The sequence below is a fragment of the Lissotriton helveticus genome, chromosome 1_1 (assembly GCF_964261635.1).
Source record: "Lissotriton helveticus chromosome 1_1, aLisHel1.1, whole genome shotgun sequence".
Classification (NCBI taxonomy): domain Eukaryota; kingdom Metazoa; phylum Chordata; class Amphibia; order Caudata; family Salamandridae; genus Lissotriton; species Lissotriton helveticus.
Genome location: NC_136057.1, coordinates 1,856,914,267 through 1,856,934,434, shown reverse-complemented (window position 1 = coordinate 1,856,934,434; position 20,168 = coordinate 1,856,914,267). Strand labels below are relative to the sequence as shown.

The following is a 20,168-nucleotide window of genomic DNA, read 5'->3' as shown; positions in this document are numbered from 1 at the left end:
GGTCAACCATATTCAAGAACCAAGCCTTCAGACTGCTTTCTAGTAAAATTTCTCTTTCCGCTATCCAGGACAAAAGCCGGAACACACCATAAGCACGGTCAGCATATGTTTTCAGTCACTAACCCAGCATCCATATGTTGCACTCGGGGAAGCCGGTGTCTTTTCAGGTGAGATTTCCTTGCAGAAGTTGCTCCCATATGAAACGAGAAGTCTTCAAGTGTGGTGGAATTTCTAAAAGAATTTTCAAACACTCAAGAATTGAAAATGTACCACGCAGTGATCTTGTCCCTCAGTCTAGGCTTTACTTTCTATCAACAATTGTAAAAATACACACAGGCCAATGAATGGGAACACATTAAATGACATCATATTCATGGGCTTGAACTTGACTTGTTTACTGTAATCTACAAACAGTTCTCAATCGCACTGCGATACATACCTTATTTATCACACTTCACATATTTTTTATTAGCACCTTGTCAAAGATATTGACAGCAATCTTATTACACAGCAGCAGAAATAAACTGCACTCAAATAACAAAGTATCTATAGTCTCATAACCACATATATATATATATTACAATTTTCATTATAAATATAGTACTATAAACACAGCTTTTTAGAAAATAGACATACACTGTTTTTCTGGGCCTGTACACTCAATGCACTATTTTTTTGTCGAACTATGTCATAAAGGTTTCCAAATTTTTTAACAACTCTAGATGGTAGGTCTTTCACATCAGATGCAATAAATGTATTTGCCCGAATCAGATTTTTTTCTTGAACTAGACGAACTTCATTTTGCACCAGGTTAAGACCTATTTTCTTGGAATGATGGACAAAGAAGACGTTACAGTTTCCAATTTGGAAAGAGTGCTTGGGGTAAAGAAGAATGCCATTATTAGGGTGGCTGTCATAATTCATCCCTAGAGGGGGCAGACGCGTCCATGGACGCCTGGGGTGCCAAGGCATCCGTGTTTTGGGCGTCAGTGTTTATTTGCCCCTGCTGTTGCGTTTTCCAAGAGAAGGCGCGGTCCCAGTCGGTGGCAACAGTCTCGTTGTCCCAGATGGTGGAAGTTTCTGTGTCGCTTATGTACCCCTCTTCTCCAGTGTAATGTGTTGGGTAGATTAGCAGTGGCTCAGTGGAAAAGGCCTTCAGGTCCCTCGGCTCAAAGTATTCCATGTACTTTTTTCTGAAATTATTAAAGGAAAGAGTTCAAATCAACATTTGGTTATATTAATGGTGTGTTACAAACAGCCTAATTCTCTATCCCTTAGGCTGGAAAATGTGTACTAAGAGAAAATACCAGTTACGTTTATGATTTATTGAGGTCTAATCTAGATGTGCTTTACTAGAAAACTGATAAAGGTGAAATACTGGTATCACATTACAAATGTATTGTAATAATATTGCCTGAAGTGTAGTGATATAATGCAAAATTGGAAATCAATAAAAACACATTTAAACAAAAAAAGGAAAGAGTTCAAATCAAAACAGGAGAGACAATCCTCAATGTAAGGTATTTGGTATTACTTCTGAAACTGAAGATCCAGGAATTGCTTATCATATTGTCATCCAAATAGTTTATTTCGGGATAAAGCCCTATGAATAAAATTATGTAACATGCGCTATACATATGCAAGTATAATCGCGTCTAAATTTTAACCTTACAATTTGGTAGTATTCAAAAATTAAAATCCTGAGGTTAACATATTAACTTATAAAAACGGAGAAAGATAAAAAATATTCCGAAAAATGGTACTCATAGTTGTAGCTCAATGCTTTCAAAGGCCAAATGAGTCCTAAGTCTCCAAGCATCATACAAAAATCTTATTAGCTATTATTAATTATTGTATTGTATATTTGTTGAGCATCTTGTTCCAAGTTTCTTTGCAGGGGCATGTTAACAGAATGGTACACGAGAAAATTGCAGCATTAGTGATAAACAGTAGCCCCAGCTAAAAAGTATGATGATTAATTGTGATTAGATTACAATTTGAGTAATGTATTCACATTTACATCACATGTACATATAAATCAATATCAGATTACTGGTTGCTTGTAGCAGTAAATTGAGAAACTGAATGTTACCAGGTTGTTTTGCCACTGTGTCGTAAGTGTGGCCCGGGGACACTGCTTCCATTGTGTTTCTAATCCTAGGGAGCTTCGATAAAGGTCAGAGCCACCACTGGTTTTTAGTATATGCACAGGACATACATTTACACCCACTGAATCTAGATGGGAATCAACTATTTAGATGATGGAAATCTGCCCTGGTTCTGGCCTTCCTGGATGTATGTTGTATACACAATCTTGTACATCCCTCTTCCTAGACACAGGGGGCATAGTTTATAAAATGTATCTCATGCACACAAGTGCAAACCCCTATTTGCTCTGCTCTTTATGTACCGGTGTGCGGTGTTGTCAACTGAACTTGCTTTGCAGCCCTCTCTCTAATACTGGGGCACATCTGTAGGCATCCTTATCTCAGCACTTACACAAGAGATTGTTCCATGATTTGCATACATATTTTTAAACAAATGGGTAAACTATATTTCACCTTTATTAGTATAAAGGAATCTGCATCGCCAAGAACTGGTCATGCAACTGGCTGCTACTTTCTAAACGAAGAGTGGATCAGTAGGGCTACATTTGATTTGGTTTGCGCATTAAGCCAAATTTAAATTACACTGGAGTAATTTGCTTAATTTTAGGAATTTCAAATTAAGTTGTTAGGGTAAATTCCCTAAGTTATGTCACTACACCACATTGCATAATAATGCCACCTTCTGCAGCAAAATTATAGCATGGGAACTACAGGAATGGGAGCGACTGTGGATTGTGGCAATTGTGTTTTTCGTGCTATTTAATTTTAGAGCAAAATGAGTCCTGACAAAAATTTACAAGAAGGCACCTTTCATGCTAGTAATTTTTCAGAAATGTTTCATAATTCGTGAAACCAAAGGAAGCAAATTTCACATAATCCCTAATAATGCCCCAACTTGAAGAAGTAGCTTGTGATTCCCTCCGATTGTTTAAAGACTCCACTAAAGGATACTTTTATCTGCATATTCCTTATGTTTTGTATACTACAATGCAAAAAACTGAGTCTGGAGAAAGTACAGCAGGTACTGCATGCCGACAGTTGGTGCCATCAGACTTTGTGACGACTCCACACCGCCTCTGGACGTGATAATGCAGCGCCACCCCTGCACGTTCACGTCAGTTCCTCTCTTTCTGCACCCTATGGTGCAGATCCGGATCTCTGCTGCCAACTTTTTGGTAGTTGCTGATTTCAAAATCCAGAACAAAAAAAGTGTGCTAAGGAAATATATCCTCTGAAGATAACACGTTCAAGACATGCAAATGTCAGTCACAGATCCACATCGTATGCCTGCGCAAGCATGATTCAAATTCAAGTGATGAATGCTCCCAGATGCAGTAGCGGCCAGCATGGAGTGGGGTGGTGGGTAAGGAAATATTTTTTTGAAAGAAAAAAACTCACCTTACCGCTGTCATTTCTCCTCATGTTGGGAATGAAACAGGAAGCCGGCAGCCAAGCTTGCCTGACATATCACAATGCTGCAATGCAGCTTTGTGATTGGTAAGCACCCAGGCTCCCCTGACCAATCACAACGCTGCAATGCAGCGTTGTGATTGGTCTTAGCGATGTGGTTTGGTGTTAAGCCAGGGACTGGGGGTCTGGGCATGTTCTCCATGCAGGCTGTAATGCAGGGAATGACTGTTTGGGCGCCCTGAGACGGCCAGTCAAACAGCCATTGTGCACTTAGGAGGGTGCCACCACTCCTCCCCTGCAGCCCCCCCCCGTTACTCAAAGCTGCCACAGCAGGAGGATAAATTAAAATGATAATAACATTATTTTATTTTTTTCTTTCTTTTACTGCTTCAAGGCAGTGGGGCGATGCTCCTCAGCCTTAGCGGAGGAGCCGCCACTGCCCAGATGCACCTGAAGCCCTCGGGGAGTGCAAGGAAAAGCTTTGTCATGGACCACAAACACAGAAGCCAGTCCCATTTAAGGTCGAAGTCCTAGTCCCGTTTCTCCATTATCGGGTAAGTCTATATCATGATCAAAATAAGTAATAGTAGAAGCACAAGTCCCCTTCCAGCCACTCCTTCTCCAAACAGAGGTCACACAACTGCAACGCCATAGAGTGGACTTCACCTGATTTTTTGGGCTTCAGACCCACTATTGGTCCTAACATGAATGTGGCCCAAGTTGATGTCGCAGCAGATTGATGTCTTCAGGGTAGCCATGCTGCAGTTGTGTAGAGCGGTGCTGGCTTTCTCCAACAGGTCTTCCATGACCATTTGACCCTGTCTGTACTCCACTCCTCCCATCCCACTGCTAGCACTACATCACACTTCAACTCCTTTAGCACAGGGCCCAGTGGTGATTTTTGATTCGATGCAGCACCCGGCTCTATCGGTGCGCTCCTGATTCTGCACTGGTTCTGACGTTGGCTCCACAACTGACTTTGGCACGCTAACCACCTATATCTCAATGTATAATAATTAAGGCTCAGTCTGTGGCTATGGGAGGCTTGTGCTGGTGTTGGTTCTATAGGATACAGGAGGCCATTTTGGCTCTCACTCTTGAACTGGTGAGGGCTTTGAATCGATACCCAGAATCAGCACAATGGTGAAGAGGTAGTTCAGCCTCCCCACCTCATCACGCAGAGGATGACCTTCATTTAAACAAAGCACTAGTGGCCTTGACACCTAACCTGAACTGACCTAAACGACCCCTTTGGGTCCCCTACAGAGAAGACTGCATCCTTTGGTAGCTGCCTACTGTGGACACTAAAGCCAACTCATTGTTCGAAATCTTACAACCAGACTTTCTTCTAAACCCTTATTTCCATTCACCGATTCATTGAATGACTGCTTGGCTGCAACTTTGTCCAAGTCTTGGTCTGATACGCCGCTGAGCCACCTATCAGCACAGGACCATTCCTGAAAACCCATCCTTTGTAACACAACGGCTCTCTCTCCAAAGTTTGTGGTTCAGGCTTCGGCGAGCAAGGTCATACAGAATGCATTTCTTTCACTTCATCTCAACTTCATTTGCCCTTTGCCTTTTCAGCACTGTGTGCCTTTTGGGTCACTATGTATATGCCATGTGGGATATGGCGAGTAACGTTTTTTGTTTGCACAGATGGTGCAGAATGTCCTGGATGCGGCCAAGTACATCTTGCCTGCTGTACTGGATATTACAGGCTGCATAGCTCCTGCTATAGGCATCAGTTTGGTTACCCAGCGACATGCTTGGATGTGAATTTCCAGATTTTCTGTGAATGACATACCATTTGATGTGTCAAGGCTTTTTGGGAAGAATGCAGAGTCAGTGCTGCAGCACGTCAAGGAGATTATTCTAAATTACAGAGGGGAAAGAATGAACCACAATGGTCACAATACGAAAGTCTCAGAAAATGCATCACGGAGAACCTCAACGACACGTTCACAATCTGTGATGTATAAAATCTCCTCTTAGTAAGGTTTGGAGGATAGCGTCATCATAGGATCTGTCACTTGAGTGTCCTGTTCTCCAAGTGACAGCAAAACCCCCACAAGGATGGAGATAGTCTGGATGTCGACAGTGATGAATACTTTAACGTTCTCTCCTATCCTATAGGTCAATCTTTATTGAGGAAAGAAAAGTTAGAATTGGGATAAGACTAAAAAAAAGTAGTGCTGAGCGGTTGAGTCACTTTCAAAAAGGCAATAACAGTTTATGAACATTTCTTTGCATTATCCCATCCACTCAGAGAACTGACAGTCACTGAATATGAAATCTTTGAACAATCCAACACTATATCATCTTAGTATTAAAAGTACACCCTTATCAGCAATAAAGGGACAGGAGTGCAATTGCCAGCTTTCGTATGAGCTGTTGGTATGGGTATGAATATGGTGTTATCATCTGTATCAAAGTATCAATCAGCAAAAATATTTAATCTACAATATCAACTTCCACTAGATTGTTAAGGTAAGTAGATATTGGACTATATAGTGGCATACAATATTGTGAATGTGTTTTTTTTTTGTTGTTTTTTTGTAGGGCAATATTTCTACCACAATATTATGACCTTTCCATGAATGCCTGTGACACCAATTGTCAGTACGGCATTCCTTTTCTTAAGTGTACACAACATAATGCAAACAGGGAACATATAACAGAACAGCTTAATACAATTCCCCTGTTCGCGTCATCGAGCACCCCTATCAAACCTGAGCTGTCATGCAGTTCTAGCCAGTCAAACCCAATTGAGTCTGTGAGAAGCTTTAGAAACACTTGGCATTTCAACCACAAAGACGACGTTTACTTACACTGGGTGCTTGTTGTACATTACTGGAAGGAACTCATCCACGGGCAACATCTTATTCAGCGCATCTGCAGCAAGGAGCTTCTTAGCCCCATGCAGAGAGATGGCATACCCCAGGGTCCAGTAGGAGTAATCTGCTTCAACAAGATTCATCACATTTGGAACCGCCTTTTCTGGGCGCTGTACCTGCATCCGTTTTCTACCAATATATCTGTTGGAAATAGTTCACGTGAGGAACAGCTAATACAAACAAGCAGCAATGCACAAGCTTCTGTATTATTAATATAAATCAAACACTTATGCAATTGGGACAAATGGTATATGGAGCAAATCTAGTACAAGTGAAAGATTCTAGTGTAGTCAGTTTTAGAATTCTACCATCGGCGCCCCTTCATTAGGGGAGAGGAGCACCGCCCCCCTGGCACGACCCACAAGTAAAACGATAATAAAACTATTTTTTACCTGTTTTATTGCCGTTTTATTTTAATCCCCCTGGACCCGCCCCCAGGACTCTGACGAGTCTTGGGGGCGGGTCCAGGGGGATGATACTGTGGTGGGGGAGTGTTGGTACACCCCTTGTCCCTTCACTAAGCATGAGGTGTTTGGCCGGCCATTTCAGGCCGGCCAAACATCTCATGCGCAGTGAAGCTTTCTCTAGCCCCAGCTGGGTTGCTGGGGCTGGAGAAAGCAGGCACAGGTTCCAAGTCTGCCTGGGAGCGTGAAGTCATAGCACTCAGGCCAATCCTGATGCTGCTTTCCTGCAGCATCATAATTGGGCGCAGTGCAGAAGCAGGAAGAGCGCAATGGAGCGGCCGCCAGAGGCGGCGGCAAACAGGTAAGTTTACTTTTATTTTCTTTCTTCCATTCTCTTAGACGCCTCTCCATGAATTCCCCCCTTTAGAGGTGGGCAGTTCCACCAGAAGGAGTGTGGGTGCAAACAGCCTATGCCGCTGAGTCTTTGTAACAGCAACCCTCGAACTACGCACTGCACTGGTAAGCAGGGCAAGCCGCCATGGTAGTCTCTGCTTCACCCCCAGCAGCAGTGCACTCCACACCCCCTTACAGTGTGGAGCACCTATTTCCCACAGTTCCGCCATTTTCTGACCCGCTAGCCATCAGGCCAACCATTGGAGCTGGGCCGACAAGAAGTGTATTTCAAAGTCTGGTACTCCCAGGCCCCCTCAAAGTCATTGGGAATTTCAAGTCATCCAACAAGATCTGATGCAGGCGTCTGTCACATATCAGCTCCATCAATAAAGTTTTCAATTCCCTGAGCCAAGTCTGAGGTTTCCAAACCGGCAAGTTCACAGTACAGTTCCCATTCTCTTTTACATTCCGAAAAAGTGAAAGGACCATCCATCAACAGCCATTTATAACTCAGAACAAGAGACCAGACCCCCTGCCTACCACCATGACTGGTCTGGATATGTACAGGGCCTGACTGGGAACCCAAAGTAGCCCTGGCAATTTCGCCAGAACAGCCTCCCCCCATGGAGGGCAGGGGGGTGTAAGTGTGAAGTACTGCTGCTTTTGTTACTGGGAGACTATACTACAGTACCATTGAAAAAACTCGCCAACAGTAACAAACTCAGCCTTCCACTGCTGCAAAACCAGCTCCCACCATTCCAGTCTCCCGGGGAAACGCCCGCTGCCAGCTACAGCCAGTCGAGCCCTGTATATGTAGCATTCAAAAATACCCCTCATAATCCTTTCACTTTCAACCCAAATGCATGAGATGCTGCTACAGTGTCCTGACTGGACAGGACACTTTCTGGGCCTTATCGAAGCCACCAAAACACAAAACTCGTCTTCGAAACTTCAACCAGCACCCCTTTGCATCCAATTCAGATGGAGTAGCTATTTACTGAACCAACAGGAAAGCTCTTTAGGGTGGTATCGAAATGCTGTAAATCATTCCAAATTAATGTTTTCAGGCAGGGTAATGCCTGAACCCATGATATACGTGTTTAGTGGTGAGTAGTGCATACAAGAACATTCTGTGTATTTTCAAACAAGGCAGTGGCTCGGGACGCGTTTTGAAGAGACTTTTACTTTGGTTGGCACCTGTTTATGTAAAGCTCTACATTGTGCCACTGAAAAACCCATTGAAACCTCAGCTGCTGGATAGAACGTTTCCCCACTTTTCAGTTGAGCTAGTAGCGCCATTTTTACCTCTATCACCAAATAGCAAAATTCTGGGGCATATTATCAAGGAACGGTGTTAAAATTATCGCTGCTTTAGCGGCAGGAAACTGTCTCTAAAGCGACGATAATGGGCTTGATAATATGCCTTTGAGAATTCTAATAGAAGCCCATGTTCTGTTGTTAACATGGGCTTCTATTGGAATTCTCTACAGCATATTATCAAGCCCATTATCGCAGTTTTAGCGACAGTTTCCTGCCGCTAAAGCGCCGATAATTTTAACTCCATTCCTTGATAATATACCCCTCTGTTCTACATATTTTGGGGACCTGCAACCAGAGTGGAATTCACTCTTATTCCAATTAGGTTGTAACGTAAAAATATAGATAGCATATTAAAGCCAAATAAATATATGAGAGACATTGCTGACGACATTATGCGAAGATAGCAAAAATATCAAACTAAATACAACAACGATGAAAAATAGCACAACGAAAATTAAATATGGAGACCTACTAGAATGATGATGTTTTTATCATAAACAAGGATGGTCAAGTAGGAAGGTACCAAAAGGGGTACAGGCTACAATGGCAGGCAGCAGCCCTGCTACACTGCACACATCCCCACTGTATTTTAATCTCAATTCCAAGAAAGTCTATTGCCAGTGTGGGATCGGGCCGTGCCAAAGGGGTTAACTTGGGGGGGGGAGCTGGGTTAGCTGCCTTGTGTGTGCTGCTGGGGCAACTAACGGGTTATAGAAGAGCTAGTGACAAATGTTGGTCTGCTGATGGACATAAAAAGTTAAGGTTACCACCAGTCTTCTACACGCACTGCCAAGTCGCTTATGCTATTTTGGCCTCAACCATCCCAGCCTCTTAATGAAGCACCAGGATACCGACCAAGGCGCAGTAATGGACTGTCCACAGAAATGCAGGATGATTGATACCCATTTACTGGTACTGCAGAGTCATGGGACTAGACGTGCAGGTGGGTCACTCACTGCGTCACAACACCACCACTAGAGAGTCACCCATGCAGCACATAACACACCATGAGGGATAGACAGCCAGCAAACCCACAAAATGTTTAATCGGAAGTGCGGTCGGCCACCGATGAGAGAAACCTAAAGAAAACCCAGTCTCGTCTAATAGGTGCCAGTGCGGACTGAGCTGCACAAATTAAGCACTGGATTGTGGCCTAATTCTAAGAGTCCCATATCATTTCTGGCTGTGAGCGGAACTGCCAGTAGTTCTTTAGCAACATTATTTTTGACAACAGTAAACATTTTCACTTTGCTAAAATTAGGCCAATGGTTACCTGGATGCTGTGCTACACACCTGGATGTTTTAATACCTGTGTTGGAGATAATCTTTTGTGTCCCATACCGAGATTCTGCTTTTCCTCTGGGTTGTTCAGGTAGATATGGAAACCCACTTCTTACTGCTTTTTTGCCCCATGTGTATTAGACCATTTTTCTTGCTGTCATTACAAGGCCTCAAACTGGCTCCGTATACCCTCCCGCAAACAGAGTATCATGGAGTAGGTTTCTTAATTTCTGTTTTTGGGGCCACAGGCCTATCGGATGGATAGCTCCTTCAGAAACTCTAAATACATGTTTTAACTTTGGAAGAAACAGCAGTTGAGATTCTGACATTTTCAATATATTTTTGTAGCAAAAAAATGGTTTCTGAAGTTGGTTCTTAGACTAAAACCTCACCTGCTTCCCATATGACCTTCCATCTATTCAGATCATCGAAAGGTGATGTGCTCACAGAAAGCTCTGGTGAATGCGCCACATACTCATCCCAGATGTCCTCGAATATATAATAGGATTGAGAATCATTCTCATCCACTGCAGTCAGTGTGTCTGTCTCTCCCCCTCTCTCTCTCTCTCTCTCTCTCTCTCGCTCTCTCTCTCTCTCGCTCTCTCTCTCGCTCTCTCTCTCTCTCGTTTCGAAGGCTATCACTCTGCATTTCAGAAAGGCCCATGCTGTAGCTTATGCTCCCTTCATTCGTTATTTCGATATGTTTCCTTTGTAGTAAGAAGCATTTACGTTTTAGGGGGTCTTACTGTGTTAAATTTAGGAAAGCTTTGACTGTGAACAAAATGGACGACGAAAAGTGGCACAGGCAAGTGTGTCGCCTATACAATGCATGCACGTGCATGGTGTATATATAATGTCCTACTACCAAGTACTCCATAAGTAGGCACTGTTTAGTACACATAAATGTAAGGAACACTGCCAAACATGGACTATGTTTTTACAATCTGTGTTTACTACATAGTGCAGGTCTACATGCCATAAACAGTGCAATGTGCAACTTAGTTTCTTTGCAGTGAGGGCTCCACATTAAGGTAGTGAGGAGCAAACACGTTTACGGCACACTGCCAGCAGCTTAAGGATGTGGGCTTTGTTAAGCGTATCTGTGTGTCCTTCTTCCGTATATTCAGTGTACTTACCTAGCTGTTGTGTAATACCACAGAAGCCAACTTGCAGCTGAAGACTACACGCTACATCCAATATCTCAGTGAGTTCTACACTCTGTATCACATCTTGGCAATGTGTAGTAAAATATGGACCACAGTCCATTGCCAATGGCTATACATTACCAGAACCTAGGGTTGTGAACATGCCTTAGATTATCTGAGTGGTACAAGTATGGTTGCAAGCCACGCAGTTTGTGTACCATGCACAGGCATTAAACATGTTCCATAGTGGAAGGCCGTGAATCCTGGACTGATGTGTCCACTGTAGCGGCCTGTGTTTGACCTCCTGGTCACGTGCAAATCCCTGTGGGTCCACGCATCCTTTCATCCTTCTGAGGTCGATAAAATGAGTACCATTGAGTTGGGTGAAAATAAACATCTGCTAATCAGTGTCAAGAGGCCCATTTGTGAACGTGTACTTTACAGACACACATTATGTTCTGCACAATACAAATAGTGCAGCAAACTTTGAACTATATATAGCTAACGGTCAGTGGTTGCGGTCTACATTTCCTCAGTATTTGCCATGGTATACCAGCAGAGAACCTGTGAAACACTAGAAAACACGAGTGGGTGTACCCATGTACACAATAATTGTGCTAAATATTTGGCACATCCTTTCACTGCGGGCTGTGTGATGTATCTAAGTGGAGTGCACTATAAACTATATAAACCATACACTAAACAGATTATGGCATTGATATGGCCATTTGTAATGTTTGATGTTGCTGGCAGCACACTGGGAATGAATTGAGCCTGAAAAGCTACTTCAACTGGCAAATATTGCCATTTTTTTAGAATTTGTGTCACATTTCCAAGGATTTCGTAAAGATTTTTAAATAACATGATTGGACCTCCTCCTTGTAGGGAACCTTATCATCTCACAGGCCTCATTGATCTAAAATACATTTTATGTGCATTGATGTTAGTCCTGAGAGCTCTGTGGTTTAAGAACATATTTTAACTTAAAATCAGGGAAAGGTCTTATTCTTTTAAACCATTGTAATAATAATGTAAATGTTAAAAAAGCAAATTCCAAGACAAGAAAGTATATTATTGGCCAAATACAGAAATGTGACACAACATGTCTTAGTTTTACACGTAATATTAAAAATAGATAATGGCTAACTGTGATATAGCTAAGTAATGCTATGCTGGAGTCGTGATGTCATCTGCACACCAGTCATTTGTGTTTCATCACATCAACACGTCAATGCCATTAACCAATGTGGAAGTTTGGGGTTATATAGTGACATGGGGGGTTTCAGCACCGCAGGATGCTGATAGCTGCTGATAGCTCCTGAAAGGAGCGGCACAAACAATGGAAATCTGAGCAGCAGACACAAGGTCTGCTGAGAAAGGGATGGCCAAGCTAGATCCAGGAGACCACAAGAGGGTATCCTATAAGATAAATGCACATGCAGTGACTCTAAATTAAACTCATTTATGGATCCTGTGGCCATCCTGAAAATCTGGAACAGATCTGGACCAACTGGATCTATGTTATACACCGCTCAGTTGGAGCAATTCTGTCAACTTACATCAAGTCCCACTCCAGCTGCGTCTCTTCAATGTCACTCATCACTTTCATGAGCTTTCTCTTGAAGTGGTTCTCAAAGCGGACGTCGTCTTCGATGACTAGGACCTGCTCAAGGTTTCTGTCCACCATCTGGAACGAACATTAATCTTAATTTTCGGCTGATGCTCAAAACACAGACATTGAAAATATTGCACCAATCGCACTCATACAAATAACTTTAATTGTCATTTCTGAATGAAGCAGGGCTACCGGAGCGCTTAAATATGTTTTAGCAGTAATGTCCCCTTTATTTTGTATTTGTTTGCCAAATCAGCTTACTAAATTAATTTCGATATAATAAAATGAGTCCTCCAATGTTGTACTAATACTTGGAATGTGCGCCCATTAAGTAAAGAAAAGTGAATCCATTCATAAGGAATTGATGGTGTCTAAATTCCACACAAATATTGCATTTTCTATTAAAAAAAAAATCCAATCTGCAGGAATACAGAGCAGTCAGTTGTTTTCATTTTTTTTAACTCAGGGTAAGAGTACAACGTGCATTAAAACTGATAAAATTACAAAAATAATTACAACACCAGAGGAAATGTATAAATGCTTAAAGGAGTTCAATGTGAAAGAAAGAAAATAAAGGTATTTTCTAGGTCTCCACTACGTGGGAAGGTGAAAGCACACTGGAGGGGAGAGCAAGAGGCCAAACGGATAAACTCAACATTCTGGCTATAGAGTCAGGTCCAGATTTACTAACATTTTGCACCATGGTTGCACTTCTTTTGTGATGCATCCATGATGCAAGATGCTAGTAATATTTACTAAGAAACACAAGGGGAGATTTGCACCGCCTTGCATGGCTTTCTAAATAAAAATGCCACGTAAAGCAACAGCTTCTGCTGCATTGCATTACATTTCATTCTGGGAGGCGTTCCATGGGTGGACCATGGGCGTTCCCATGCATGGATTTCACGCAATCCCAGATTTACAAAGGTTTGTTAACCTGGCATTGTGTAAAATCACTAGACCCACCCAGAGGATGTGTAACTAGGAGAAAATTATTTTTTCTCCTCGTTATTTCCTCTCTATATGTGTGCTTAAATTTGCAACACACATAGAAAGAGGAAAATGCAGAGAGACGCGCGAGCGCGTCAAACAAGATGGCCGCTCCTGCTGTTGCTCCGTAAATGCATCGGCCCGTTTTCATCATAAACGACGAAGTTTGTGTCAAAATTAGAGCGCAAAGGAGAGCGCTTGATTCCTGAAGTGATTCTTTATCTTTGTGGCGTTTTGTGGGCGAATTCTATCAGCGGAAGCCTTCTTTCCTGCCTCCTGGTTCCTGCTCCCAGCCTCTCTCACAGGTATTGCCTGCTCTGTGTGCTCAGGGGGAGGAGTGCTGTTCAGGAAAGGGCCTGGCTTGGGCCTAGCCACGCCCACAGTTCAATATAGCTGCTGCACCATTAGTTTTGAAGAGTTTTTCACTGCTCTTCTCATCTATTAGGCCATTTATTCTACATTTTTGGGTTATTTTTCGCATTTGTGTTTTATTAACAACTATTTGTGGAATTTTTTACCTCAAAATGGATAACAAAAATCCAGTCAACAACAAAAGGAGGCCGCAAGTCTCTCCTCCTTCAGTTAAGTCTAAGGCGGTGGAATCATCTGAACCTTCTCTTTCATTAATTTTGGAAGAAATTCAAGCTTTACGTATTAATACTGACACTATTGCCTCAGAAGTTAAAAGCGTGCGTAAAGATATGGCTTCTTTGTCAATGAAAATTTCTGACAATTCCATTAAAATACAAGATAATAAAAACAAAGTGGACACTTTCACACCTTTAGTAGCTAAAATACTTCCTATGCATGCTCACCTTTTGGATATGGAAAATAGGAATAGACAGTACAACCTTCGCATTTTTAATTTGCCTGATGAAGTTGAGGGTTCTAATTGTCATTTATATCTGGAATCTCTGCTTCCTGGTCTTCTGAATATCAAGTTTCCAGAAAAATTTGAAGTGGATAAAGCCCATAGAATCCCTTCTCATCGTAACCCTCGACATACTAAACCAAGGCAAATGAAATTTAAAGTACTGCGTCATCACCATCTGGTCATGATAAGGAAAGCTGCAAGAGAAATTCCCTCACTAATGGTGAATGGTAATAACATTTTTATTCACCAGGACTTTGCAAAGGAAATGGTTGCTATACGTAAAGAGTTTTCTGCTTTTCGTCCACAGCTCAGAAGCCTTGGTTTTAAATATGGACTTTTTGATCCTTCTACAATGCGCATCTGGAAAGATAACTTCTCCAAGTCCTTTCAACGTCCTGAGGAATTGAGGCACTTTCTTGATCAGCAAGTTCCACCTGCAATGGATACTCATGACCCTAACACTTGACTCCTTCTAGTCGGCAGTTAAATGACACATATTTGATTAATTTTATATTTGCGGGCTTCAGCGGTTCTGGCCATGCTTGTAGAACGTGTGTGGGTTTCTATGTTTCTATTTATGTATCTTGTTTGTTTTTCTTTCCCTATTTTCTTTTTCCCCTATTCTGTTCTTAACTATAGAGTTACTATTCTACTCTGTATTTCAATTATGCTTTTCTTCTTGTTTCTATATCTTTTTCTTTTTCTCCTTTTTTCTCATTCATAATGGCTACTGTTCACAATATTAAAGTTATTTCTCTTAATGTTAAAGGTTTGCGACACCCAGTCAAAAGTACAAAAACTTTGGATTACTTAGGTAGTTGTAAAGCTGATATTTGTTTTGTTCAGGAGACTCATATTGATGATAAGATATTACAGTATATGAATAAAAAGTTGGTTGACACTATTTTATCTTCTCCTTCTAATGGAAAGAAAAATGGGGTTGCTATTTTCTTTGCGAAAAGGTTACATTGTCAAGTTTCAAATAAAATATCAGATTCTGAGGGTAGGTATATGATAGCTAAAATAAAAATTCACGACTCTACTTTATTTTTACTTAATATTTATGGCCCTACGGCAGATGATCCCACTTTTTGGTCTACTATCACTACTGAAGTTTTAAAGTTAGGAAATGTTCCAATGATTGTTGGGGGTGATTTTAATGTTATTGCTGACCCACCGTTGGATAGGCTTTCTACAACTAGATTTCGTCCCCCTAAAGTGTTTCATGCCTTTAAATCCTTTATTCAAACTAACAAATTAGCTGATATTTGGCGGCTGCATTTCCCTACTGAAAAGTGTTTTACCTTTTTTTCCAACCCCCATAATTCCCATTCTAGGATTGACTATTTTCTAATCTCCCCATCTCTTATCCAAGCTGCAACCACTCCGGTCATTGGTAATATTGATATATCAGATCACGCTTTAATTTCCTTTGTTCTAAATATTTCCTCCACTTTCACTAAACAAACCAGATGGCTTATGAATACTGGTATTGCCATCAATGAACGAAATAAACCTAAATTGTTACAAGCTATTCAGGATTATTTTTTGTTCAATCCAGAAAATTCTACTTCTATAGTTAATAGATGGGACGCATTTAAAGCTTATACTAGAGGAACTACAATCTCTATTATGGCTCATGAGAATAAACTGTTCAACACTAATATTAAAAACCTAGAGAAACAAATAGCAAAATTTGAGCGACTATTTATTTCATCCAATAATCCTCAATACAAAATTAAACTACAAAAACTCCGATATGAATTTAATTCTATCCTCAGTAAAAGAGCTGAGGTTCAACTTGCTAAATCAAATGCTAAATTCGGGTACAATTCCAACAGGTCGGGGAAACTCCTTGCTAATTACTTACGCATTAAAAGAGATAAAACACAGATTACCTCTATTCGTAGTCCTCAAGGCAAGATTGCATTATCCCACAATGATATTGTTAGAGAATTTCTAGATTTTTATTCAAACCTATATAACAAACCAGATCTTTGTGACAGTTCATTAATTGATGCCTTTTTAAATAATTGTGATTTACCCCAAGTTTCTCCTTCAGACAGACTTGGATTAGATATGCCCATTACTAATGAGGAAATTCTGAAAGCCATTAAATCTCCTGGTCCTGATGGTATCCCTGCCGAATTTTATAAAGAATTCCAACCTCATCTTTTACCTTACTTATTTCAACTTTTTTCATATTTTGGCTCCTCTGGAACCATTTCAGGCTCTTTTGCTGATGCTTTAATTATTGTACTCCCCAAGCCTGATAAAGATCCTACCCTAGTTTCTAATTATCGTCCCATATCCTTAATAAATCAAGACTGTAAATTATATGCTAAAATTCTTGCCTCCAGATTAGCTCCTATACTTCATTCTATTATCCATCCTGATCAATCAGGATTAATGAAATATAGATACTCCGCTAATAACACAAGAACACTGCTGCATGTTATTGAACAAAGTTCTACCCTTCTTGTCCCCGCAGGAGTTATGGCTTTAGACGCAGAAAAAGCCTTTGATAAAATTCATTGGCAATTTTTATTTAGAGCTTTAATATACTTTAATTTTGGTCCCTCTTTTATTCGTATGATTTCTGCCTTATATTATGCTCCCACTGCGCCTTTATTTATCAATGGCCAGATTTCCACTCAATTAACCCTATTTAGATGAACAAGACAGGGTTGTTCCCTTTCACCACTTTTATTTTTGTTGGGAATTGAACCTTTTTCTTAATTATACACGTAATTGTGATGATATTCAAGGTATTACAATTAAAAATGTTACTATCAAAACTTTAGCCTATGCGGATGATGTGTTATTGTTTATTAGTAATCCAATTTCCTCTGTCCCGGTATTATTAGACATTATTGCCAAATATTATGTAGTCTCGGGATACAAACTTAATGTTAGTAAAACAGAATTTTTCCCTCTAAATATTATGTGTACCTCTGATATGTTACCTGTGAATGATATTATTTGGCAACAAAATAAACTGAAATACCTGGGTATTTTATTTTCATCATCCTTACCTTCAACGTTAAAATTAAATAGTAATTTTATATTTGATTACGTTAAAAATAAAACTGCTAGATGGTCTTCCCTTCACCTTACTTGGTGGGGGAGAATGGAATCTATAAAAATGAATATTGCTCCTAAAATTTTTTACTCCCTTGCTATGATTCCCACTCAATTTCCACTGACGTTCTATAAAGAAATTGATAAATTGTTATCCAAATTTCTCTGGAACAGCAAACCTCCTCGAATTGCTTACAAAAAATTAAAAATACCTAAATGTCATGCAGGATTTGGCCTTCCTGATTTTTTTCTTTATCATAAAGCATTCATCTTGAAACAAAGCTCCTTATGGTTTACTGCTTCCCCTGTAGTTAAACCTCCTATTTGGTTTGATATAGAAAAATCACTTGTTGATCCTTTTACATTACCATCCTTGCTTACAATGTCTCATAAAGCTACTGTTGTACACCATTCGTCCATAATCAAATCTTCAAGATTAATATTCAATGACTTAGATTTAAATGTTGCTTCTCCTTTAAGTTCTACAGTGGATTTATCAATATGGCATAGTGCTATTATTAAACTGAATAGAAATATACATTTCTGGAATCCATGGATTAAATCGGGCATTTTCTTTCTTAAAGATATATTTTGTGATAATGCTTTTATTCTTTTTGACAAATTACAATCGAAATTTAAGTTACCTACTACTGATTTGGTTAAATATCAATTTTTATGTAGCTCAATTTTAGACTCATTCCCTAATGGTATTCCTTCTACGGTCTCAACTGATTTGATAATTTATCTTAACGCTGTTTCTAAATCTTCAAACGCTGTTTCTATATTGTACAAAAAATTTGCTACCTCAATAGGTACCAATATCAATGTAATTTCTACATTTTGGAACACTGAACTTTCCATTTCTATATCTAATGACTCTTGGAAAGTTATTTGGCTCAATAGCATTTCTGGTTGGTTACCGGTGTCTCTTTATCAAACAAATGAATATATTTTGTTTAATTCCTTATGGACACCAATACGTTTGTGTCGTGCTAAATTACTTCCATCAGATATCCGTTGGCACTGTAAATTACATCCTGGGTCCTTACATCACATGTTATTTGATTGCCCCATAATTGTGAAATTTTGGTCTGAAGTTTGGGACATTATATTGAAAATATTACCTATTCAAAATACTCTTTCTTATAAATTGTTAATTTGTAAATCAGTTGTGCTTACACATCCTCTTATTGATTCTGAAGCAAAGTTGTTTAATTTCTTAATTTCTGCTGCTTTAAAATCAATCACTTTTTGCTGGAAGGACACTTCATCTCTATCTGTTCATGCTTGGTGGTCATGGATCATCTTTACAAGAAGAGGTGCCCAACTATCACTACATGGAGTTATTCATAACCTGCTTTCTTATCAATCCTTCTGGTTACCTATAGATTCATATTTGTTGTTATAATAATAATGTTTACTATTATTCTGTTTTAAATTCACAATTTGTATATACTTAATTTTATATGTTAATAGTAACTCTACGTTTCATATAAGATGATATAATATGTACTATCCCTCTCTTCCCCCTGTACCTTCTCCCTTCCATGATTTTATTTTTTCCATTGATTGACTATTATTTTATCTTAATCTAATGATCTATTATAATTTGGTGATAATTTGTATTACTCAATTGATTAGATTTTATTGCTATTTCATGTATTTATGTATTGCCTATTGATGTCACTTTTGAAAATTCAATAAAATGATTCTGAACTTAAAAAGAAAGAGGAAAATGCATCGAGAGATTGTTTCTATGCAGGAAGGTGTCACTTCCTGCACAAAAACAATTCTCCTTGTAATGTAAGCACCCTTTTGCATAATGGTGCAAGGGTGCCTGCGTTGGCGCTAGGCTGCCTGAAGGATGCCAGCGCAAGGAGAGCAGAAATGCTCCTTATCTTTGTAAATATGGAGCATTTATGTCCTCTCCCTTTCACGCAACACAGTGTAGTAACTCTGCTAGCTGCTCTACGTTGTTTGAAAGTTTAGTAAAAGTTCTCCTAAATGTTTTAATTGTGTGCAAAAATGAATGGGCTAAAAAGTTGTAGGAATGTTATAGATCATCGAAGGTGCCAAATTATGAAAAGGAGCAGAATACATTCATAAAGAGAACATTGTCTTCAGAAAGTGGAATAAAATACCACGATTGGTTGCCCCTCAGAATTAAAGCAGAACACACATCTTAGAGGAAAACCCTAATAAAACATACTTACGCCTGGCAATGTATCGAACTGACAAGGTTATCCATTAATAACATTTTAGTGAGTGGTCTTGTTCGTGCTTGTACATTAAAACGACTGGATACCAAGGGGCGCCATAAGACTACTAGGAGCTTCATTGATCCGTGTGTTGTATGCTAAAGAGGTACTTTAGAAAGCAGCTAACCATATTTAATAAAGTCTTAGAAAAAGGTATTTCTTCCAGTGTCAACTTTACATCAAAAAAGCATTTTTTAAGCTGTTTTGTACAGACTCACCAACGAGGCAGCGATCCATGCCAAATTTTCAGGACAGCTCTACACTATATAATGATTCCTATTTAGATTCATGTTATCCAAGTTGTTCTCTTGGTCCAATTTTTGGCATCTCTTCTTTATCATTTATCCAGGTAAAGATGCATATACTACGAAATGGCTGAACCCAGTGCTGAA

At 39.9% G+C, this 20,168-nt stretch overlaps 1 protein-coding gene across 1 annotated transcript in view; it reads right to left on the bottom strand.

Moving 5' to 3' along the window:
- Positions 1 to 280: 280 nt before the first annotated feature.
- COLGALT2 (collagen beta(1-O)galactosyltransferase 2) overlaps positions 281 to 20,168 on the bottom strand; it is a 230,533-nt gene continuing 210,645 nt past the window's right edge. Inside the window, exons 10-12 of the mRNA XM_078659220.1 lie at positions 12,518 to 12,645; positions 6,350 to 6,556; positions 281 to 1,193 (exon numbers count right to left, since the gene is read on the bottom strand). Coding sequence (XP_078515346.1) covers positions 914 to 1,193; positions 6,350 to 6,556; positions 12,518 to 12,645 — 615 coding nt within the window. The 3' untranslated portion in view covers positions 281 to 913. The remainder of the gene's footprint in view (positions 1,194 to 6,349; positions 6,557 to 12,517; positions 12,646 to 20,168) is intronic.